At 36.2% G+C, this 24,984-nt stretch overlaps 1 protein-coding gene across 2 annotated transcripts in view; it reads right to left on the reverse strand.

Annotated features, from left to right (window-relative positions):
• ptk2b (protein tyrosine kinase 2 beta) overlaps positions 1 to 24,984 on the reverse strand; it is a 27,534-nt gene continuing 2,550 nt past the window's right edge. Inside the window, exons 2-31 of one of the 2 annotated variants that reach the window (XM_015373279.1) lie at positions 17,261 to 17,496; positions 16,781 to 16,959; positions 16,581 to 16,668; positions 15,375 to 15,454; positions 15,125 to 15,187; positions 13,009 to 13,063; positions 12,759 to 12,899; positions 12,570 to 12,644; positions 10,986 to 11,087; positions 10,768 to 10,885; positions 10,628 to 10,670; positions 10,501 to 10,535; positions 10,371 to 10,415; positions 10,174 to 10,271; positions 10,007 to 10,088; positions 9,822 to 9,922; positions 9,587 to 9,702; positions 6,049 to 6,149; positions 5,852 to 5,941; positions 5,532 to 5,736; positions 4,816 to 4,924; positions 4,649 to 4,708; positions 4,451 to 4,573; positions 4,204 to 4,356; positions 3,923 to 3,958; positions 1,299 to 1,323; positions 1,180 to 1,214; positions 931 to 1,065; positions 714 to 794; positions 1 to 548 (exon numbers count right to left, since the gene is read on the reverse strand). In XM_015373279.1, coding sequence (XP_015228765.1) covers positions 330 to 548; positions 714 to 794; positions 931 to 1,065; positions 1,180 to 1,214; positions 1,299 to 1,323; positions 3,923 to 3,958; positions 4,204 to 4,356; positions 4,451 to 4,573; positions 4,649 to 4,708; positions 4,816 to 4,924; positions 5,532 to 5,736; positions 5,852 to 5,941; positions 6,049 to 6,149; positions 9,587 to 9,702; positions 9,822 to 9,922; positions 10,007 to 10,088; positions 10,174 to 10,271; positions 10,371 to 10,415; positions 10,501 to 10,535; positions 10,628 to 10,670; positions 10,768 to 10,885; positions 10,986 to 11,087; positions 12,570 to 12,644; positions 12,759 to 12,899; positions 13,009 to 13,063; positions 15,125 to 15,187; positions 15,375 to 15,454; positions 16,581 to 16,668; positions 16,781 to 16,959; positions 17,261 to 17,458 — 2,991 coding nt within the window. In that variant the 5' untranslated portion in view covers positions 17,459 to 17,496 and the 3' untranslated portion in view covers positions 1 to 329. The remainder of the gene's footprint in view (positions 549 to 713; positions 795 to 930; positions 1,066 to 1,179; positions 1,215 to 1,298; positions 1,324 to 3,922; positions 3,959 to 4,203; positions 4,357 to 4,450; positions 4,574 to 4,648; positions 4,709 to 4,815; positions 4,925 to 5,531; positions 5,737 to 5,851; positions 5,942 to 6,048; positions 6,150 to 9,586; positions 9,703 to 9,821; positions 9,923 to 10,006; positions 10,089 to 10,173; positions 10,272 to 10,370; positions 10,416 to 10,500; positions 10,536 to 10,627; positions 10,671 to 10,767; positions 10,886 to 10,985; positions 11,088 to 12,569; positions 12,645 to 12,758; positions 12,900 to 13,008; positions 13,064 to 15,124; positions 15,188 to 15,374; positions 15,455 to 16,580; positions 16,669 to 16,780; positions 16,960 to 17,260; positions 17,497 to 24,984) is intronic. The other variant, XM_015373288.1, reaches the window with a different exon arrangement.

Here is a 24,984-nt window from a genome sequence, read left to right on the forward strand (position 1 = left end):
CTAAATGTATTTACAAAGATTTTAATTGAGTGTCCCAGCTCAGCTGCGGCAGCAGTTTAAACATCGCTTGGATATTAAATCAATGCTCCTTAAAGCTTCTTTTACAGGACTTTCTTTTTTAATATATCAAATGTCAGTGTACATATTTGATTTTCCTCTGACAATATATCTGAGCTAATCAGTAGTATCAAATGCATGTATATCCTGATGGTTTTCCAAAGAACCAGAGGATGCAGCTGGCTCATGTTTATCAAAACCATACTGCCTGATGAGGTCAAAGTGTTATTTTAAACAAACATAGAAAAACTCATTTAAACAACAAAAGCCGATCACTCTGGTTCAGCTGGCTTGGCTAAATTAGCCCTGACTCTTGCTTGGTCCACAGCATCTAACATATTCTTGCTGTCCATGGCCAGAGTGTGTGCGGCAGCCAGCATCTGTTTCTTGCACTCCTCCTTTAATGTTGTTATGGCGTTCTGCTGGGCCAGGCGCATTTTGCTGATCAGCTCAGCCATGTCATTGTTCAGCAACTTCTGTGTTCCTTCAATCTAAGGTAGCAGTAAAAATAAAGGACTGGATTAGAGCAATTAAACATTGGCCTCATTTATCAGCTTTATTTACAGAGCACTGCTTCTGTGAATACAAGGTAACAAAACTAGTGTTCAAAAACTGCTTTTCTTTTGCTTGATAACCCACAATATGAGATACTATACCTCAGTTTTGACTGACTCATGTAAAGTGGGTAGTACGTCATCCACACTGTGAATCAGATCTCTTAAGGCCATCCCAACAGACTGTGAGTACAGATCAATAAAGAAAATGAATTAACAGTATGACTCAGGAGGTTTTTCTCTACATTTTAAATTAGCCAATAAAACAGCAACAGCTGACAAATTGGAGGTGAAGGAGAAGTAATTTGTCTCAGCTTACCTTGACAAGGGTGATGTATTGTTCTGGCTGCAGCTCAGTGATGTCGTTTTTGAGTTGGACAACAACTTTCACCAAGTTCATAACGTGGTGGTATACTTTATCATCAGTGCGGTCAATCTCTGCTGTGGGAGCAGCCTAGAGGGGAATTGTAATCGTTATGGTACCCATTGCCCTTACAGTAAGCAGGAGAGCTTATTATTTAATCTGCTTTCAGAAAAAAATATAATAATTTTATTATTTTCTAACTACCTGTGCTTTGAGTCGTGGGGGTTTTTCAGGCGGTGCTATGTGGTAGGAAAGTTACATTACACACCAAAAAAAGGGAAACAGAGTTGAACATACTGCAGTAAGTTTGTCTTGGTGCTTACCATTTTCACTTTCAGCTTCAATTTGCTACAAGGGGAAAACAAATAGGCATACATGAGGACCACAAAATTATATAAGGTAAAATAGAACAATCAAATATCTCTACCTAATCAGCATCTTATAGTTAGAAAAAAGCAATAAAAAAGTTGTCAATTTTTTTTTTTTATGGTTGAATCGATACTAATCAGCTCATTGAATTAAAACACCCCTATAAGCAGCAAAAAGTCATTAATAAGCTGATTTATCAGAGTGTTGTATCCAGACATGTTCATAGAAAGTTAATTGGAAGGATAAACTGTCAAGAAGATGCCCCAGCATAGAAACAGTCACATTGAGAAAACTTTGAAGCAGTCCATTCAGGAGTTTGTTAAAGCTTTATAAGACATAAACAAGTCCATGCATCAAGTGCCACTATGCAAACAGAATCACTAAAACAGGGCTACAGGTATCTTACCCGGGCTTCGTATGAAAAAGAAGTAGACTGTGGTTCAGTGTTTCAAAGTCCTCATTTCAGATACAGTAAGTTAATGATGCATTTTATTTTGAAATTAAGGTTGAAGAGTCTAGAGGAAGAGAGGCAACCAATGTTGTTTGAAATTGTATGAAGATGGTGATTCCATTTTTCAGCAGGACTTGGTATTGCCCACACTGCCAAAGGTGCCAGAAGAAGGTTGAATGAATATAGTGCTACAGTGTTGGATTGGCCAGCAAACTGGCCTAATTTAGAATAGAAAATCTATTGTGTTTTATCAAGTGGAAGAAGACAGACACATTAGACCTGTCAATACAGAGGAGCCGAAGGTCTGTCATCAAAGCAACCTGGGCCTCCATAATATCAACAGGGCCACAGGCTGGTCACACCCATCCCATACTGCATTGATAGAAAACGGGCTAACAAAGTACTTTAACAACCTTTTCGTCATACTTCTCTTCAAAAACCATAATTTTCAATAATCATATGCAATATTTAAATTTAATGATTTAACATGCTTGACATATTTTACTCTATAAAATAAATGTGTATATATAGAAATTTCACTTTTGAAAAGAGGGACAAAAGATATTATCTATGCACGAAGAATAAAATATCTGAAAGCATCTTAAGAAACCAGCTACCTGCTGTAAGGTTCTTTGAAAAATGTTCACCTCTAATGAATTACCTCAATGTATTCATTTGAATTTTATTTGGAGAGGAGAGATATAAAAACTAGAACATAAATATAATATGGAAGGAGAGTTTGTTTTACCTGAATGTATTTTAAAATCCTCCCTCTTTACTCTAGTTATCCATAACACAGGTCAATAATAAAGTCTTTGATATGAGTAAAGTAGGGTTAGAAAACTATCCTTTAAGTTTGAACTCCCACCAGAGCACAGCTCACTACATCCTCAAACATGAAAAACTACACAACACTTCAAAACTCATGTGGGATAGTCTTTAAAAAAAGACAACCCTTATTTGTATATACTACTCATGTTAACTGTACGGAAGAGTGTCGAAGGCAAAAGCCATCCAAGAAGCACCTGTTTTCACGTTGACACAAGCAATATAGGGGCCAGATCAAGCATGTGGTATAAGATGCCTTAATACATATCAATGCTTAGCATTTGGGTTAAATATAAAACACTATGTAGGGTAAAAAACTAACAGCACATTAGCCTAAATACAAAATCATTGCTGTGAAACGTGCTGTCATCATACTAATGTGGGGATGTAACGGTAGGTACAAGTGCAGTAAGCTACTCGGTGTCACAGTTTTGCACTTTTTGGTTGTGTTTAAGTTTTCTTTTTGACTTTTCATATGTGTAACTTACATTTGGTGGTGTTTTCAGGTTGCATTTGAGTTCTGCATATTTCTTGGTTACCCTCTGTTGCCTTCTTGTGTCAGTCTCCTTCTCCTAGCTCCCTTCTACATTCTTCTGTCCACACCTTCACCCAATCAGCTGATTAGCCTAATCTTTGTTCAGTCTCCCATTTATACTCCTCCTCTTCAGTTACTGTTTCCTGGTTCGTCGTCATTTCTGTGCTCCTCATGTGTGTTTTCCCTGACATCTCCTGGATTTAGTTTTTTTCTATATTTCGTTTGTGGAATTTTGCATTTGTTGCCCTTTGGATTATTAAACCTGCCAGAAAACACTTCAACTCCCATCTTTGCTCTTGGGTCCTCTAAAAACCTCCACTCAACCTTACAGTCAGTTGATGTATTAAAGCTAGGTGTTAACGAAAAGCTGTAAGATGATACAAAAGACTTCAAACCAGGTTTCACCTTCTAGTAGGAAAAAAAAACTCCCAGACAGAGCCACAATAAGATAGTGTAGATCAAAGCACACCCAGTGTTAAAACGTTAAAACCCCAAAAGTGAAATTAAAAAGTGAAACTCGGCTGTGGTTTTCGGCACACTATCCGATATTTTGAAAAGACATGCAAATCTGGAAGAGATGTGGGCCTACCCTAAAACACTTGCAGGTATCATTTCACCAAAAAGTAATTTCTCTTTACAATTATTTATTTCTATTTACAATTATTTATAATTTAGCAATGGTGAAGTAAATCTGGTTACTTTAGACTACCTGCTATCGTCTTTTAGTTTCAGTAAAATCAGATTTTGTACATATAGGTACCTACCCCTGGATTTAGAGTGTTATCTTGTCCCATGGGGTCCTGCAAGAGAATAGGCAGGTTCATTTTACACATTAAAGACATGGGGCCTCTCTTTTGAACCGTTATAAGAGGAACATTCAATTGGACATTAGCGGGACGTTGAGGTTGAACAAGAGTTTTGAATATGCTTAAAGGTGCCATGTTCCGCTCAGGTTCCAGGTTAAAACTGAATTGGTGACTAGAGGGACACAGGGACATACTGTAGAGAGGGAGTGGACAAAAGTTAATGATGCTCTGTTTCCCACCAGGAGTTTCTCCTCCTTCTCAAGCCACTTCTTATCCTCCATCATTTGCTCTTTCTGCAGCCGTAGAGTGTCTTGCATGTGTCGCCGTTCATTCTGCCACAGCCGCTGGGCGTCCTCCCTGTTGTTTGGATCCATTCGGAGAAACTCGCCCTCCTAATTTAGAAGTTTTACAGTGTATTTGAAATCTAGAATAATGACAATTATAGTATGACAGCAGTTTTGTTACAAATGCATTCAAAGCTCTTACCCCAATGCTGCGCCTACGAGGTGACCTAACGGGCAACGCAAGTGTGTTTCTGGAGTCAACTGGGGATTGGTATTCACATGGGCTGGCCAGGTCAGGAGAGCTGGCACATAGAGCTTCATTCAGCTGCACAAACACAACAAATCAGTTAGAATGTGAATGTCCTGTAAATTTTTAAGGTTTTTACCTGAACTTGCGTACCTGAATATGTAGACCAATACTAAGAGTGTTCCCAAACCGGCCTGGCTTTGTCCTTGAAGGCTGCAGTAAAGGTGAAAAAGGTAAGTAAATGCTTTTTTGTATTAGATCAGACAAGTGTTCTTATAATGAACACACTGATACTAAATGAAGTGGGCGAGGTTTTATACCTTGGGGGGAGCTTCTCCAAAGTTCACCTTTGGTTCAAAAAACTTGGTGGCGCGCGCTCTGTCTCTTTCTCTCTCTATATCCTGCTCTTTCTCCATCTTTTGCACATCACTAAAAGACACATTTGGATCACTTCTTTAAAAACTGACATGTTATTTCGGAATGAAAATTAAGATCTTTTTTTAAACTATGATCGGATTGACAAATATAACCAAGATCAGATTGACTGCAAATATAAAAGAGGAAACTCAGAGAGTCAATAATGTTAGTTGTGGAAAAGAATCCAAGATTAGACAATGTAAACATCTGCATGGTGAGTTATATTTATTAAAGATTCAGATGACAGAAACTTACTATCTTAATATGTTTGCACAGATTATCTATTAATGATGGTAAGCTGTCCAGAAAAGACTGGGCTTACTGAATGAAAATACCTACACTTTTTTCTCTCTTCCTCTGCAAACATGGGAAATATCTTGCAAATGATTATAAGCAAAAATGTTTATAAGCACTGAATCCACGCAGTTGAATTTCCTTTAATATATTTTTCCAATACCTTTTAAGTTAGACTTCAACGAAAACTGTATCAATGTCACACTCTTATACAAACGATTATGCAAATCTTCTAAAGCAAAATAATATATTTTTTAACCCAGAGAATGATGTTGGCTTCCTTCCAATACTTTACTCAAATTTTGTCATTGGGTGGGGGGAATACCTTATCTTGACCACAAGCTCAGTGAAATTTGGTCTCTCTCCGGGATCATAGGACCAGCAGCGCGTCATGAGTGAATAAAGAGCAGGGGGGCAGTTGTCCGGTTTGGGCAATCTGATGCCCTGCTCCAGCTGGTTGATGACATCTCTGTTCTCCAGCCAGAAGAACGGCTGCTGTCCACGGCTCATTATTTCCCACATGCACACAGCTGCAGAGCAGCACACACAAAATACAACTAAACAAGCTGAAATATTTTCACATATAAAATATAGTATTATTTATATATACATGGAAAGAAAATCAGCGAATGCCCATGAGCTTACCAAACATCCACACATCGCTAGCTGAGGTAAAACGTCGAAAGTTGATGGATTCTGGGGCCATCCACTTGATTGGTAATCGAGTAACAGAAGCTTTAGAAAACGGAGGAAAAAATTATGTTAATTTTTAGATTGCCTTCTAAAACACTGATTGTAAATCAGTATTTTAGAAGGCAATGTATTTTATTGTCTGCTGTTACCTTTGTAATATTCTTCATCCTCGATGTATCTCGACAGACCAAAGTCTCCGAGCTTGACGCAGTCAGGGCTTGCAACTAACACGTTCCGAACCGCAATGTCTCTGGAAGCAAAAAAAAATAAAAAATACAGCAGAGTAGATTGCTATATAAACAGATGATAAAAGGCCACAAACCTTTGACAAAATGAGGCGGAATATGCATATAAACTAACATTTGGATCAATAAGAAGCTTTGTCCTTAGGAAACACTAATTCACCTTCAGATTAACTGAATCAAAAAGGGGGAAGTAAAATGTTCATAGCTTTTTTGCAAGGGGAAAACTTGTTTTTTTTGACAATATTTTGGCTTCATAGAAGCTTTGAGCTGTGAAAGGCTGCATTCCTGCCTGAATCCTATTGATAACATTCAGTTTTTCCTGTCAGTAGCTTAACTCACTCAAAGGTTCTGCTTTACAGTGATAAATTTGGTTAAAACAGGCTGAGCCACTCTGCCTCAGAGGGAGAAATCAAATATCTTGCTGTTTTATTTAAGACAGACGACATTAAAGAGCTTTGGATGAAAAGACTGATCTGGGTCTCATCTATAATATTATTTGCACTTCTCTGGCCAGTATTAAACATTAAGTGCACCAAAAGGCAGATATTTCCGTTCACATGTGCATTTTCCCTGCAACTCTTACCAACTGGGAATATTATCTATGGGATATGTGTAGTAATCCAGATAACATCAGCTTCCTAGGATGGCTGGCTAAAATAGGATTAGGAGCTCAGAGTAAAACTCCTGATCCACCACATTAAAAGGAATCGGCTGAGGTGGTTAAGGTCTCTAATCCAGATGCAAACTGCAAACAGAAATTCTGACATGTATTTTTATCATTTTATCTTCCATTTTATCTTTCTCTTTTGACATGACTGAGAAAACATGATTCTCCACTTTAAAGATCAGCTTTTCATTATATTTGGTGATTGGGCATCAGATAGGACAGATTTATCAATAAAAGTAAAAAAAAAAAAAATAAATTCATGTAGAGATTAAAACTGTTGAAGTTTGGATGAAACCTGTAAGGACTCCTTCAACCTATTCATACGTGTTCTTCTTCAATCGAAGAGAAATGTTGAACAGAAGAGGTTGTGGAATAGAACAAGGCAAAGCACACTTTTTTTATTTTCTGATGCTGTAAACAAAAAACAGAAATTAATATACAGTACTATATATTACTAAGCAAAGTTAAGCCATGGTGCCCTCTACAGACGTAACTGGAATAATGTTTAAATAAACCACTTTTTATGTAACAGGTTCTTTGTTTTGTTTATCATGTCTCTTCCAAGCACCAGATAAATGAAAAAGAAACAATTTATAAAAGGAGATCAATACTTTAACAGAAAATTCAAGGCATATTAATGGCTGTAGGAAACATTTTTTTTTATAAAATTAACTTTGGTACAATTCTTTTCTTGTCCAGATTTGTGGGTTTTATCCACTGATCTCTATTTATTCACTGGATTGCTGATAGCCCATTGGTAGTAAGGGGTGGAGTGAAGCCACCGGCCGTCATATTGGTACTCCCTAGTTAGACTGGTCACAATGTAAACCATTCGTGCGCTACAGCATCGAACACTGATGAAGTTCTGATTTTCAGCGGGGCTTAACCGCTTAACACGGCAGATGTTGCAGATTTGCAACAGCTACATGATACTTAGCTAATTACTCCACATCCATATTTTTAGAGCTTTTGTTACTCAGAAGTACAACAGAAGGATTTGGTTGTGCATTTGCAACAAACACTCTCCAGCCAACCAAATAGAAAGCACGACTCACTCACAACAAACCAAAGTCCTTGGTGTCACTGAAACACCAATTTCTAAGTACCAATTTCATTTAGGTATCACTACCAGTTTCCATTATTTTGAAATCAGTACTACATCAGATGAATCATGAATGTGTATTGATATGACACATGCCAATTATTAGATTTTATCTCCTCTGGGTTTTTCACCAGAGACATCTCGATTTCAGTGTTGTGGATTTGTAACGTGTGCCCAAACAGGTACCTATGGATGCTACATGCTTTATCTACTAGTTCGCCTATATTTGAGCAACAGTTTAACAGACACGGCCTTCTCAAGAGGTTTTGAGATGTCGATAGAGAAAAAGTTTGAGAAAAAGTTGTCTCTAATTTTGTGAGAGAACATTTTTTTTCCGAATTTTGTTTTGTTAATTTTTTGTTTGTGACATTCAAATAAAGTTAACGTTCATATCAGATTCAGTCTTCAGTGTTAATTTACCTCCGGGCCACTGTTGCAAATCTGCAACATCCCAGAATTCATTGCATGTGAAGGTCTCTCTCAAAAAAAAGTATAAATTTTATATGACTACCCCATATGATCCTTTTATCCAAATATCAGATTTTTCCTGCAACTACAACTTAATTTGAGCCTGAGAGGGTTAAGAGTTTTGAAATAAAGATAAATTTATCGCTTTGAAACACACTGGCTGTTTCATAGCATAAGTAGATTACTGTAATTTATGATCAAATAAATAGGCACATCGCATTGCATGGTCATTATGAAGACAATGAAGTCTATAAATCATGTAATATATAACAATATAAAAATCCATCACAACAAAATTAATGTGTAAATGGAGCATAATAATATAGATGTGCCAAAAGTGCTATATTGATAGTATACATGTAATATACATGTATTGATGACTTAGAATTTCAAGATTTTACATCACGACTGAATTACAAATACATGTCTGTTAATGCTATAGTATTGTTCTATTTGCAAATGGTGCATGTATGATACCATATACTTTTATCCTGTGTCTGTGCATTAGCCTTTAAAAATGTATGAGTTGCTTTTTTTTTGTCTATATAACATGCCATATATTTCGGCACTACTTTTTCAAATGAGTAATACAACAAACACTACAAACAAGACAGTGTCATCAACTTTATAAAGTATTACTACATTGACATTTCACAGTGAACTACTTTCTATTTACCCTTCTTTCTATTTTCTAACATTAGACAGAACTTTGATGGCTAACTCAGTCAATATCTTCAACTCAGTCCGAGATAGCAAGACTAATGTTATGCTGCATAATATACTATGTGTTACATTAGTGTATATATAGATTTTCTTTGTTAGTACACCCACTGACTGTGAAATTACCTGTGAAACGTCTTTCCACAGCCGGCAAACTGCTTGTTTTTGCAGCAAAATGCTACACAAGTAGGCATTTTTATGGCCCGTGGGAGTGGGGAGTAACAGAATGGCAGCCAGTGGCTTCAGTTTTTTCATGCTATCAGCAATCCAGTGAATAAAGAGAGATCATTGGTTTTATCCTAAATGTTCCTCATTTTTTGATGACCTGTCTTTTTTCCTCTTTTATACTGTCTGACATTCATAGAAACATACTTGCAATCATGTATACAAGTTAAAATATACAAACTGCAAGCAGAGGAGCTTGATGTTTCAACCCTGTGAAGAAGAAACCTGAACGTTTGTTAATCTCTTAAACCTCTCCTCACCTGTGCACCATGTTGCACCCTCCAAGGTAGACGAGGGCTTTGCAGATCTGCAGGCTGAACAGCACCAGGGTTGTGTTGGTCAGCTGTTTTTGGTTCTTAGTCAGGTAGTTACCGAGCTGTAAGGATGTCAATTTTTTTGTTTTACCAGTTAAGTTCACTTATTCATCATTATTGTTGATACAATGATGTTGGATCTAACCAACAGTTCTACAAAGAAGAAATGACTGAGACAAACCTCTCCATACTCATAAAGCTCCATAACGATCCACACAGGATTATCTTCTATGATTCCAATCAGTTTGACAATGTGAGGATGATCAAGGTTCTTCATAATCACTGCAAAGCAATGTTGGTATTTAATCACTCTCTTTCATGTGCACTGCTTCTTCTTCTGTTATCAACCAATGTTTGCCCTCAAACCTGCTTCGCTCATGAATTTTTCCATCACGTCGGATGAACAATCCTTGCAGGTCTTGACAGCCACGTTAACTCTTTCCCCATTCTGTCAATAAATAATAAACAAACATGCTTTTCATGCTCCTAATATGTATTAGTATGTGTGGTTCAGCATCTTAAAAGTAACTTACGGCTTTTTTGTACATTCCATCGTACACTTCTCCAAAGAAACCCTCACCCAGAATCCGCCCCAGAATTATGTCACTTCTATCAATCCCATATTTCACAGCTATGGGAGGATACAGTTTCATTATTGATTAAAAAAAATATAAAAATACTTCAACTGCTTTTCTCTTAAATGAGTACTGAATAACAGCGTCAGACAAACCTGATTTTGGTCTCTCATCAAGGATCTCGCAATAAATATCAGAACCTGAAAAGGCAAATGGAATAAACATCAAGGTATTTATTTACAAAATTATTACATAAGGTTGGAGAAACTGCAGTTTTTGGCTCACCCATACTGTGCCTGGCTGAGCTGCGGTCTCTGCTGCTAAACAGAATAAAAAACAACAACATAAACAAGGAATCTCTAATACCGGCTCCTCAAAAATGCTAAGACAGAGATCCAATGAAAAATCTCACTCTGTAGGGATGTCAGGTAGGGACGTCCGTACAGGCTTTGGATCTAATTTGAAGATGTTTTAAAGGAAATTTGTTTAATAGTTTACTATTCTTTAATAGTTTACAATTCATAATGAGGTGACTTAGGAAGATAAGCACACCTTTGTTTGGTCGGTAAATGACGCTATCGTCTGTGTCTTTTTCCAGTCGACAGTATCCATCAATGAGATCCATCATGTTTTCTGCCATAGGGACCGTAGCCACACTGATAGACAAGCTCTGTTAAGGAAGATTGCATTCAGCCATAAGTAGGATAAATATCCGAAGTGGATTATTTTCCTGGAACCTTTAGTTTTGTTTTTTTTGCTGCAGCACTTACTTGTTTTGCGCCTTCAACACTGATGTTTAGGAGCGCCTTGCCATCGCTTTGTGGCAAGCACTGGATTTTCTTTATCTGTTTGAAGTCAGTTAGGAACAGGGCCTGAAAGGAAAAATAAAGGTAGGCTTATTTATGATAAAAAAATGCTTGACTTGAGATATAGTTTAAATGATGGCTGTAAACATGTAAATTAAGTAAATATACATACAGAGGCTTTCTTAGACTATAGTCACAAAGTGCTCCATAGAAAAAAAAAATACAGTTATAACATTAGTTTTTTCCTCTCATTATATTCACCACTTTTAGAAATGTATTCTTATTCAGGAAGCTTCTGACTCATAATTTCAAACTTTAGTTTTTTCTTATTTAAAAATGAAAAGACATAAATGTGTTAATAAGAGCTTGCCTTATCTTACACAAGAAGAGATTATTAAATAATGGCCTAGACCTTTCTACCAATGCTGCACACTGATGCCTTATATCAATATTTCAAATCTATTTTTTATAGGTTATCCTACAAGAAATTGACAAAGAAACATCTACAGTAGTTCACACCAGGAGTATTGAGTAGCAAAAAACTTTCAAATGGCAGAAAAGAATGAATTAATTTCTCTTTAATATGTATTATTAACTTGAACAAATGCACAGCAAACTTCAAACATTTCCACCATAACTGAGGCACAGAAGAGACATGTTTTTCCTGACTATTTCTTTAACCCTTTCCCATAAGAATTAAAGCTTAGAGCTCCTGATACAGTGAGTAGATTTCCTTTTACCACCGAACATATGTGGTACAGAAAACACACAACATAGTCGCTGAATTGAAATCCTCAAGATTTTCTAAAACATTAAAATGTTGGTAATGTACATCACTAATGGACATCAATGACCATGAAAGTCACACTACCGGTATATTACTTGGTAACAAGAAAAACTTTTTGGATAATTTTGGTAAATGATGTGCTTCAAATTTTTGTCAGACAAGGTAAAGTAAGATATTTTAGATCTCAAACTGTTATTACCAGGTAACTCGTATTCATTTCACCGACAGCAATAATTTAATGTCTTCTTATCTAGTAAAATGCTGTTTATTATTTGCCATATAAGAGAAAACAAAACCTAGAAGTCAGAAAGCCAATCTTCTCTGCTAAACTCTTATTTATATGTAACTTGAGTGCGGTTTTATAAAGCTTTATTTACCTAATCATAAGCTACGATTTACTTTGTAAGGCATTGGTACGTGGTGGTCGATAACAGAAACTGTTATGTAGTAACCTAATGGTAATTACCCACTAAATGTCTCCATTCTTACATAGTAACATACAACTGTAATAATTGCATGCAGGTAAATACTTTGAAATTATATACTTAAATTTTGGGGTAATTACCAAATACAGTTTTTCTTGTTACGAAGTAATATAGTGTTACTTGCTATGTTATAACCATGTTATTACATTGTTATTTATGTACTGTAAAACACAGCATTACCAAAATGTTTATAACAACCTGAGAGCAAGAATAAGAAAAAAGCTAGATGTAAGGTATTAAACATCTTAGGAATTGTAGAAATAACTTTTCCCTTACTGCTGAATCTTTCTGAGAACGTTGGCGAATGCCCCTTCCTCCAATGACCAGCTCCACAGACAGACTCCAACCTTGCTGGTAAAGAACAGAGAAGTTTGTGACGCTAATATTAATCGCTGCTAATGTTTTCATTTCATACAGCTTATGAGATTTTTTATTAATTTTTTGGAGGTGGGCTATATAACTCACCACTAACTCACACGGAAAAACCTCTTCGTCATAGTTGATAAATGTCTTGAAAGTCTCGAAAAACTTAATCATACAGTCATCCTCCTTAAGTGTTGCATACTGTTGAAATGTTTGTTGGATCATCTTCCGTAGCTGCTTAGACTGGATCATAATCACAAACAATTGTTAACATTCAGTATTTCTGTTATGTAAACAACAATCTCATGTGCAGTTTCCTTCAAACAAAGGGCAAGTATTGAAAAAGTTTTACCTTCATGCTGTTTATCAGCTGCTGTGGGAAAAAAAGGTCCAGGCCAACTTCTTTTCTAAAGGACGCATACATATACACTTAAAATAAGTACAAATTAAAAACAATTTTAAAACATTAATTCAGTGCTGGACATAGCTAAAGCACCATCTGCAACCTTGCAAAACATGTCACTATACTTCAATCCACAGGTGATGGTGTTTCTATTTTCTTTTGTGTATTTTGATTATTTTCCTATTGTTCCTCTTTCATTAGTTATTTGCTTACAGCTAGGCATTGTTCCTATTGGCTGTTTCTTATTTTATTTTTTATACTTTTAGGTTATTTCTTTTAAATACACAGCCTGTCATTTCTCCACCCTGCCTCAGTATAAATCCTCTATGTTTTCTTGGTTCCTCCCTGGAATCTCCTGATGTTCTGCCATATGGTTCATGCTGTTTTCTTCCATTTTCCCTTTATTAAAGAACTTTATATTTGTCATGATCACACTCTGCACACTCGGTTCTCCTTCAATCACAGCCACAGACTAGTATATTTTAAGGTGGCAATAGCTGAATAGTTTTGAATGAATAAAGTTAGAAGTCTAAGAATTGTGTATTGTTATGTCATAGTATAAGTTGGTATTGTGTAAGCCTTTTAACCCATCTGGGGCTGCAGGTTCTGTAGTTCTTTTACAGCAGTCATCCACAAAAAATAACTTTCCCATCCCTACTTAAGAGAAGCATCTGCACTGCATGACACCTCCGTCACTATACTGTTGCACTCTGCAAGTTTAGCATAAACTTTTGCTCTAATGTTACCAGACCACAACATCTATAACATGTCTTCTGTGTCACCTATTGCCCTTGTGGCAAACGGCAAATGCAACATGAGAAGTTATTTATTTCAACAAATTCCTCTTGCCGCTCTTCCTCCAAGGTCAGATTTGTGGAGTGTAGGGCTCAAAACTTTAAGTGATATTTTGCAAGGCACTGAAAATATTTTGTTTGGACTCCTATTTTTCCAAGATAACTGTAATTGTGTAATCTTTTTCCTGACTCCAGATGTTTTATATTCATGTCTCTCTTTTTCTGACTTAAGCAAAATCCTATCGTCTCTTTTAGATTATATTATTATTCTTAATTCCTTCATGTTTTTTATTTATTAAAATAAATCTATGTGTCTCAAATTCATGACCTTTCTTCTTTGTGCTTTATTCTATCCTAACTAACTAACTAACTAACTAACTAACTAACTAACTAACTAACTAACTAACTAACTAACTAACTAACTAACTAATTAACTAACTAGCTAACTAACTAACTAACTAACTAACTATTTAAACAGTCTATAGACAACATTTTTTTGGTCTTCTGCTTAAAATCTCACATATTGATAATCAAGGACCTAATTTAATTTAGCCTTTTTGCTGCTATGTACAAAGCAAGCCATGATCTGCTTTCTAGCAATATACAAAAGAATTTTAATTAAGACAAATACAATCTGAGAGGAGTGTGTTGAGAAGATGTGGTGTCTGCACTACAATTAAAATTCTGGGACTTAGCCAAGCAGGAGTTAAGTTGTGGAATGGGTTAGATATAGAAATAAAAAGAAGTACCACACTAAGGCAATTTAAAAGCTTGTTTAATTATGTTATCTTTCAAAAATATGCATGTAACTCAAACACTTAAATGGCATAATTTCTAACATCTTCGATAAATACTACTAGATGTCTTCTGACTGTTCAAAATAAGAAACTGTATTAGTGATATTGTGCTTAGATTTGTAATGTCTCCTTTTGTCAAAAGACCTTATATGTGATATGACTATTGTATAACATGATATGAATATTGTAACTGGGGGTACGTTCGTAGAAGTTATTGAACTTCTAGCAACTAATTTTGAGCTCTACCAACATGTTTTAGCATCTCAATGTAAATCTTGCTTGTATTGTTGCTCACAGAAATTGGACAACAAAATCTAATATCTTAGTGACCAAACATTAGGGGAAACAATAAAATTAACATGAACAACTTGAAAACGTATTTCGAACAAGTTGAGAGCCATCTAATCTTAAAAAGAAAATAAACCAAAAAACAGCTTCATTTTAGAACACCTTTAGAACAAAGTGAACACTTACTCTAGCAGCTCAAAGTTAGATTTCTTTTCAAGGCCTTTTGCATTCATATCTTTATAGAACCTCCTGTAAAAGCAGAGGCACATGTAAGGACACTGCTAAATTCAAACATGTTGCAGTTATTTCGCAATTATCTCATGAAATTCATGTAGACAAAGGTAAACAAAGTACCTGCCTTTAACCTCCAGCGTACAATGTCCTGAATTTCAAAACAAAGTCACTGACCTGTTAGTTAAGGAATGCAGTGACTCACCTGATCTCCAAACAGCCAAGCTGCAGGGCCATCCCATCGCTGACCTTGCTGGCATGAAACTGCATGTAGTCGCTACGCACCTATGATGAATCATTACCTGCTGTCATTCAGAGAAGTGGAAGCATCTACCCTAACTGAATAATTCTCAAGTGTCATAACTGTTAATCTGTTTCAGACACTTTGTGAAAAGAAATCAATAGGGATCAAGCCAAAACAAGCTGAATGTGGAGCCCCTTAAGTATGGTCCATCCATGGGTAATATTTCAAACTATCTAAAGGTATTAATTTCATCAAACTTATGCAGTTGTAAAACGTTTGGGTCTCTCCCACCATTATAACATTCAGGAAGGAGAAAGATTCTCTTTCTCAGGGATGACCATAGTTTAAAGATGCTTGTAGAACAGCGTCATTATCTGGACGGTAAAAGATGGGCTGAAAGGCCAATGAGTGAGAGAGGAGCCCTTGCTAAAGAAGAAACTTGAAAGAGATTTGAGTTAGCAATGGTTTTAATTTCTGGCAACAAGAAATGTTCAATCGGAATAACTATTACCACATTTCTAGGTAAAGAGGGGAAGCTTGTAAGCATGAGAACATGTCCTTAACTGAAGCAAAGTGGTGCCTACAGTGTATTGTTTTTTTTTTCTTGCCATAAGAGAGACTGGTGTACTTAAAAACTGATTTTAACATGAGCTTAGAGCATTGTGCAAACAAATTAAGGCAACTTTTCAAGTTCAGCCAAGATATTAAAGGTTTGGCACAACCTTCTAAAAAAAATCTATCAGAATCTTAAACCATTTGTTGGCAAAGTTGATAAAAAATGTGTGGTTCTTAGCAGGATAACCTAAAAACCTTACACAGCGACAGCAGTTCTGTTAGGAGAAAAGTATTGACTGAAGCTTGTAAAAGAATAGTCCAAATATTTGACCAAATTTCAGATCAGCTTACAAAGTCACTTTAGATAGTTATTTCATTCAAATCACACAGAAAGATTGGTTAAAAAGTTTCTAAAGAAACATAGATGAGCCCCACAATGATCTCCTCAGGGATGAGCATGTACCAAAACAACGTCACAGTCATACAGCGTAAGAGCAGCTCTGTTTTCTCATCTACATCTGTCTTTAAACTGGAAAGTAGTTTCTGGATACATTAAATATAAATGCACTCAGAGAGAAAGAAAGAATTAGTGAATAGTTCCCAATTCCATACCTGCTGATAAAAATAAAGAAACGTGGATCTGTCCATTTGAAACTTCTCCAGGAAATTAACAGGAATGTATCTGATCCTTAGATCATACCTGCACAGAATAAAAGAAGAAACATACTAATATCAGAGATTTTCGGGAGTTATATCTTATGTACCATAGGAGACATTCATGCAAAAATAAGCCCCCAACTATCTTTGTTTACCTCCACTCAGCCTCCCCATGATGACTCTCGTAGCGTTGCTCAACTTCACCAACAGTCAGATCTGGATGCAGCCAGTGAAGTTCCTCTGACTTTAAGTGCTTTAACATTAGACCATAACAGTTTGACAGTTCAACGTTTGGCCCCAATCGACCGCTGACCAGGATGGAGCGTATTATAGCCTGAGGGAACAAGGAAGACAATTGACAGTATTTTAAGACAAATTTCCCTTTTGCACCATTTCTTTCATTTGAACTCAATGCAAAACACCTTCAGTTTTAACAGCAGGAGCAAAGTAAAGAGTGAAAAAGAAATCCAATTACATTTTTTTTTTGGCCTAATCAGAATAATCAAACCAAAAGCTTTTTGTAATCTTTACCATATTCTATTAGAATTTGTTAATAAAACAAATTTAGCAAAAGATTTCCATTCTCCTCTCCATCTTCTGACTCTTCTTCTATACCTGCGGTAGTTTCCTCTCACCTGGATTTTCCAGGAGCTGTCACATTTCACCAGCTTGAAGTTCTTCCCCAAGCTGCTGTTGGTGCAAAAGCACACTTTAAGGATTTTGACAGGTCCTCCCTCCCCAGTGAAGTCAGTTTCAGGGCTGGGGTCAGTGCTACTTTGTCTTGGGCTGGCTCCTTTCCAGGCCAGGGTATCACCTGACATCACCTCATACATCGCCACGACCAGGTTGGCGTCGTCACGCCCACATCATCCTTTGAACCAAATAGAGACAAAAAAATTCAGGGTGAAAACTGACAACTTTCTTAAATAAATTAAACTTATTTTCTCTCTTAACACTTCTTATGAGCTTTTTAAACACAAGGGACATTTTGATTGCTGACTCATATTTGTAAATTGTTCTGTTTTAAGCTTGTAAGATTTGAGATGTGGAAAATCTTTACTGTCTTGCAATTTAAGGCAGCCTTTGAACATTTGTTTATCGAGGAACAAAATTTATCGAAATGATTAAATTAAAGAAAACTTGAGGTATTCAATACAGATAATGAAGTTAAAGAAAATAATCAGTAAAAGTGAACAAACGACTATGTCTGTGCGCAACAGGAATCACCAGCAAGCATGTGGGTTTATTATTCTACTTCAGTCATGTTTCCTATGCTACACATTTGATCTTGAACCACATGGGAGCAATGATACATAAGTTTTGATTTAAAGATAGTTCGATTGCATTCTTCTCATAGTTTCCACCGCAAGCTTGGACCTGCATTATCTATCAACAAAGCTTTGGTAGACAAGCTAAAAACAGAACTCGTTAGGGAAAATCATGGCTTCAGTTGCACCTAAAGTTTTATCACTGATGAAACAGCAATAAGGAAGAAGCAGCTTGAGTCAAAACAACAGAATAACAGAATATGTACTATAATAACATATAATATATATAACATATATATAATATGTAATATAATAAACCAGCAGCTGAGACAGAAAGGTTTACATTATGGCATTTTTTTTCTTTAAGAAAATCAGGAATACAGCCTTAAAATAAAAAAATACAAGAATACAGCTAATTAAAAATTGCATCTAGAAACATTAATTGATCCTTCCAAAGTTTTTCTTAACATCAACCTTTAGTTATGTCGTGTTTCATTCATACATAAATGTTCGAATTTCTAAGCTCTATGTCTAATCAGATGAAATTTATTTCCTTAAGGATTCTATCGTTATTACTGCATGCAAAGAGCTTGTATAAAAAACATGCATGACCTCTGCTCAGATATCTGCTATTCAGGTAAGTTTGTTTTTATTTATAGAGCACCAATTTGCAACACATTCTCAAGAGAGTTCACAGAGATAATTTAATCAAATCAAAAACAGACTAGTTAAACGTTTTCTATTTAGGAAACCCAGCTGATTGAGTCAATGACTGTGCAGGGTTCACTCCTCTTTGATGTGCATGTAGCGACAGTAGACATTTGCTTGATTTGTGTAGCTTACTACAGCATTCCCTCACACAGTGCATGCATGCAGCAACAGTGGAGACAGAAAGAAACCTTCAGCGAAACCAGGCCCATTGAAAGGGAAATCAGAAACCATCCAGAAGTGCTGAAAAAAGAGTTTCCTTTTCAGTTCAGTATTAATAACAATCTATTAATTCTCATAGGGAAGTTTAATATGAATTACTTTATGTTTTTTTGTGAATTATAGTTTCAGCATAAGTTAAGAAACTGTGTTGAAGTATTACATTAATCAAGAGGAGGCTTGATTAGATGTTAAAGGTTAAAAGCTGACGAATGTATACAGGTGCGTACTGAAGTGAAACTAAATGGACAACATTCACTGTTGATGAACAACCTTCTGAGTAGAGATGGACCGATATGTTTTTTTTTTAAGGCCAATCCTTAAAGCGATATTGCTTTTTTTCCCTCCATTTACATGATAAAAATGGCACACTGATAAATATTACACAACTCTTAGGTTAAAGATCCCATGGTATGGCTGCTGATTACACAAATAATTAATCTGATACTGATACAAGATTTGGTCAGAAATGTCAACCAGTCTATCTCTATTTCTAAGTTTAAAAGGTCATGTGTAGACCAAAGATTAGAGCTTCTAGATTCTGAGCATCTGACAGAAATGACTGATCTTTCATTTTGTTTTTGAGTAGAATACGATTTCTGAGGTCTGTATAGGAACATAATATTTAGAGAAAAAAATGCAGTTTAGGGGAATCAGTAGCATGAAAACACATCTGATAAAGAAAAAAACTGTTAGAACTGGATAGAACAAACTGACAGCGAGAGTGTTTTTAAACAACGGGAAATTTTTTCATACCCCAACGCATGACTGAGATAAATGATGTCAAAATCCCTTTAAATAATAAACAATTCTCCAGACTGGTCTTTTGGAGGAGCACTTAGGGTGACTCTTTGCTCTTTTACAGAAGGTCCTGGTACATTATTATTGGCAATTTAATTAAGACCTCTAACTACAGATGAACCGATACAGATTTGTTTAAGGCCAATGCCAATTATTTTGACATAAGTATATATCACATACAAGTTGCATACAAGCATATGTGACTTGTATGTGATCTCCTGTGTGAACTGCATTCATAAAAATGAAACGTCCCGCATGCGCAGTAGAGGACGCAGTGACAACAGAAGTAGCTAGCGTGTTCATAGAAGTAAAGATAGATGGTAGCGCTGAAGCACATCTTGTAATGTTTCATTTAATTTCCAAACAGAGCTAGCACATTTCTTGGTATACTAAAGCATTCAGGTTCTTAACAATAGAAGACTGCCATGTTGAGCCTGGTTTTGCCAGAGGTTTCTTCCCAACAGGGAGTTTTCCTCTCCACTGTCGCTCTTGCTTGCTCATCATGGACAGGTTCTCTGAAACGGTGTTATCCAAGCTGGACTTCCATCTCCCAGGTCCCTGAGTAAGCTCTAGTATTAGCCCACGCAGTCCACTGGATCTCACCATAAAGCTAGGCATACCTTCTCACTAGCCAGCAGTCTACAGACTGACCAACTTCATCCATCTCCACTCCACCACCAGTTTCAGGCCTGGGGGAAACAGCCCTATTTTTTCAATATTTATTATTATTGATGAATTAATATCTATTATTAATTTTAATTGATTATTAAATGGATAGCAAAAAAGTTACTTAAAGAAGATGTTTTTAAAGAATTAAACCAGGGAAACTAAATTGTTTCAACTTTTTCTGGATAAAGCATATTGACAGGCTAAAAAGCTTTTTTTATTGTAAATGCTAAATATTTATCAATCTACTTTTTATTCTGGTATAATTACTACTTAAAGCGAGTTGCTCTGTCAGCTTCAGGTATATTTTAGAGTCTCTATACTCCACCTAACGATTAATTGATCACTAATTAGTTCATGATTATTTCAATAATCGATTAATCACGATTAATCCAATTAATTGTTTTAGCCCTAGTTTCAGGACAAAAATAATCTTTAACAATGTTTAGGAATTCGAACCAACATATAACTATATCAAAAAGTTTGTGCTTAGTTCAAATACAAAATTTGCACCACATCAATTGTTCCACAAACCAGATACAATAAATTTATCTCGACTCTTATTTATTTATTTTTTTGTTCTTTAACAAATTCATAGTGAACTTTCTGGTCTTAACCTCTCTTTCTGCCAGTAGCCTCTAAACATTTTGTAACATCTATTTCCAGACTAGAAATGCATCTCTGCAACCCTGACACCCTTACACTCTGACCACCTGGTTTAAACACACATGGCAAGCTTGGTACCTGTAAATGATCATAAATCTTTATCGCAACACAATACAAACTCGCACCTTGGAATCGTCAGCTTGGACTGTATCCTGAAGTCTAAAAATGCACAATTGAGAAAAGCAACAGTAAACTGTTATTAGACATGGAGTTACTTTAAGAGTCTCTCTGCCTGAAAACTTCCAGCTGCTCTTTGACTCAGCATGTTTAGAAACAATCTTGCAAAGACACGTACCCTGACCACGAGATTTCTGCCGATTAGCCACCTTGCAACCAGGCTGGTGAAGAAAGAGCCTTTTAAATATCATTACTGAAGAGCTTCATGCTGTTAGGGCGCTGTGAGCGTGCTGAGCTGTTTAAGTTTCGCTCTGGGCTCTCCCACTGCTGTTAGGTTGTGTTTTGTTAGCCTGGGGCCACAAATTCCCCAACAGGATCATGTAGGCGTGTTCTGGTGCGTGAGTGTATTCAACGAGGAAGCGAGAAGAAGGAAACAGACTGAGAGGATGAGAACAAAGCATGTTGCACCATCACCTGGGTTCAAATGGCCCAACAGAGGGGTTACAAAAAAATTGTTTAATTAAAATCTTTAAACCTTCCCCTAGACGAATACAGGAAGAAGACTTGACTTAGAAATACATATTCCGCTAATACTACAAAAACTATTAAATGCTTTAGAGCAAATGTTCTGTTAAAATACTCTACATGCAGTTATTGCATCAATAGCTGGCATTCGTTAAATTTGTTAGTGAAAATGAAGATGGACTACAGGGTTGAATAGTTGGTAAGCAGTGCTGTCCTTTAGCAAGACAGTCATGGTTGAATTCCAGTCTGTGGTCTTTCTAGGTATAGCTTCCATGAGGTGTTTAACAGTCTTGTCCAAAGATAAAGACAATTTATTGGTAACACCCAGGACAGATCCAAAGATGAGTTCAAATACTTCTCTAAGCCTCTTTAAAGTTTTATATGATCAAAACTTAAAATTATCAACCAATTTATTAGTCAAGAGGTGTTATGGTTTCCCCTTCTTGACTTTGAGTTCTTAGTTTTCAGTTATCGAAGTAATTCTGTTTTGTTGATCTTTGGTTTATTTTCCATTTTGTGTTATATTCAAGCAGTCTTAAGTTATGCTCTGTTGCCCCTTGTGCCTGTCTCCTTTCGCCTAGCTCCCTTCTAGTCACTTCTATCCACACCTGCTCCATATCAACTGATTACGCTATTCTTTGTTCTGTCTCCCATATATAATATTCCTGTGCAGTTTTTCATTGCTGGTTTCTTGTTGTTACTTGGCTCTCCATGTCAGCTTTTTCCTGCCTGACATCTCCCGTTTTTTTTGGGATGATTCTTGGATTTTGTTTCTATTGCCCTTTGACCACATTAAACCTACAAGAACTTATCTCTGCCTCCCTTATCTCTGCATTTGGGTCCTGAACCAACCTCCACCCATATGTTGACCAGATGAACTGAGAACATTCACAAAATTAGTCTTTAAAAAAGCTATAAAAACCATCCAAACTGTGTGGGGAACCGCAAATATCTCCCTTCTTAGTAATGATTTAACTTTGATCGACCAAGATTTTATGCGAAGCTAAGTTACAATTTCTTAGTTGAACCTAGGCCAGATTACAGCTATGGCTGAAAAATCAGGAAATAACTTAAATAAACATAGAGAAGACAGTAAAATATATTCAAATGGAACACACCATGTCTGAATTTAAAGAAATTAAAGAAAAGATGAGAAAAAAGACCAGATCTTTCAGTTGTTGTTTTTTTAACTCCATCAAACCACAGTGAGAGCCAAAATCCAAAAATGGCAACAGCATGGGTCAGTAGACAGAAATTTCCCCAGTACAGGCCCCCTAAATTACACTGAGAGCACATGGACCAGTTCAAGAGGTTAAAAAAAAACAGCATGTAAAGTACTGCAGGCCTCACCTGGCCAAGTTGAGGTCAGTGTTCATAATTCAGCAATAAGAAATAGACTAATTAGATGAGGACAAAACCTCTGTTGACCAAAAAAACTCAAATGTCAATCTCAGATTTACCAAAAAGGTGGAACTTTTTAAAAGTTGTCAATCTGATAGCATTCTTTCGAAACTATCACAGTACTTTAAAGGAACATCATAGTGGCAGTAACGCATGGGTGTCCTGGTGTGATGATTTTGTGCTTTATGACTTGCCATAATTGATGGAACCATGAATTCTGCTTCCTAGCAATAAATTGTTCCGGAGAATGTCAGGCCATAAGTGTGACCACAAGCTTATGTGCAGATAATGTACGTTGTGTATGTTGAAGAACATGGGTTTAAATAGGACTGAGATGCCTTACACAAGAAATGTGGTTGAACTGGGTTAACTGCAAAAAAAGAAGAAAAAAAAAAGAAAAAAGGATAGGGTAGAGAAAAGGGCAAATACTTCAGGAAATTACAAGCTCCACATGTTGACATAAAAGTCTCCTGCAGGGTGCTGGAATTTCAGAATAATCCCAGTATAAAACATTTCATTCTCATGAATTAATGTCTAATCAGCTTTATAGATTTGCATACAACCATTTGCTACAGTTTAGACCTGCATAAACATCTCTTAATACATAATGTACATTGACACATGTTGATTTCTCTAAATGGCAATATGCTAGATCAGACACCTCTCCTTGTGACCAGAAGTGAGTAAAACTGAACCTAAACCATCTTTTTTATATATTCTTATGTTTTATATTGTTTCCAGTATGAGGCATAAACATTAACATTGTCTCTGATAACATATAGCCTACATGGATAGTTTTTATTTATTTGTTTGTTTTTTTATTAGGTAATTATTCTTACAACAATGGTATATGGTTTATAGATGCATTAGAAACAGAAGATCTGAACTCAGAATTCCTGGTGTGCATAAGTGTGTTTATGGTTATTTGCATGGGTTATAGTTGAAGTGTTTTAAGCTCATTTAAAAGTAAATCTTACTGTTCAGAATGTTATTGTGGTGTGGTTTACTTTTCAGTTTAAATTTCAAGACATTTACTGAGTTCGAATTCATGGGCTGGGTCCTCCGAAGGCCAGATTAGTAGGCCAATTACGTCATAGCGCAGCGCCAAGGACTGTTCGGATTGCAAGACTCCTCGTTATGCGGCCTACAAATGCGTCCTTCTTTTTCCCCGTTTGAAGGACGGGTTCGGTGTATCCTACGTTACCCTTGGATATCCCGTGATTCATTGCTAGTCCAAGCAAGCTGTCCGCTCCATGCTCAGAGGAAAAAGGTACTTGGCGCCAAACAGTGGTGAATATTGGAAGTGCAGTTTATTCTAATACAAGTATGTGAATAGTTCCGTCTGAAATAAATGAAAATAGTTTTTTAAATGGTTATTGAGGGAGATATGTGGCGGGTAATGTTTGTTTTATCGAAAGATTTTTATCTGTTACTGTGTAAATGGGTTTAGCTGTAATTTAAGGACAGATTCTAATATATCTGTAGTGTGATTTTCATTTTTTATTGCTATTTTACATCTGCTTAAAGTATTTTTTGTTGTTGAATATAAGAGATTTGCAGAGATATTTTTATGCATACATTGCTTAGATTCACTCATATCTTTCTAAAGCATTTATGTCATAATATTTGCTTTTATTTGCTCATGCTCCACTCATGTCGTAACCTTTATTCCACTCTGTATTCTCATGAGTGTAGTCTTTATTCACTTTACAAAAAGTAATAGTAGCAAAAAATTCAGTTTTCATTCTTTTCCTGCTTTTTGTGTCAACTCTCACGGTTGCTAATCAACAGAGCGTATGGGCGGTGAAAGCCGTGGAATTATGTACCTGTTTGAATCCACAGCCAAAACACTTCTGGTCTCCTTATTTTCACGGAGCGTGAAGGATCCAGTCCAGATAGACTGGGTCCTTGAAGGATGCAGCCTTTGAAACTGAATACACACAATTCAACTTCCTGTCAAATTTTCTAAAGTTATTTCTTAGTCAAGT

The sequence above is a fragment of the Cyprinodon variegatus genome, unplaced genomic scaffold (genome assembly GCF_000732505.1).
Source record: "Cyprinodon variegatus isolate N-32 unplaced genomic scaffold, C_variegatus-1.0 Scaffold4, whole genome shotgun sequence".
Taxonomy (NCBI): Eukaryota; Metazoa; Chordata; class Actinopteri; order Cyprinodontiformes; family Cyprinodontidae; genus Cyprinodon; species Cyprinodon variegatus.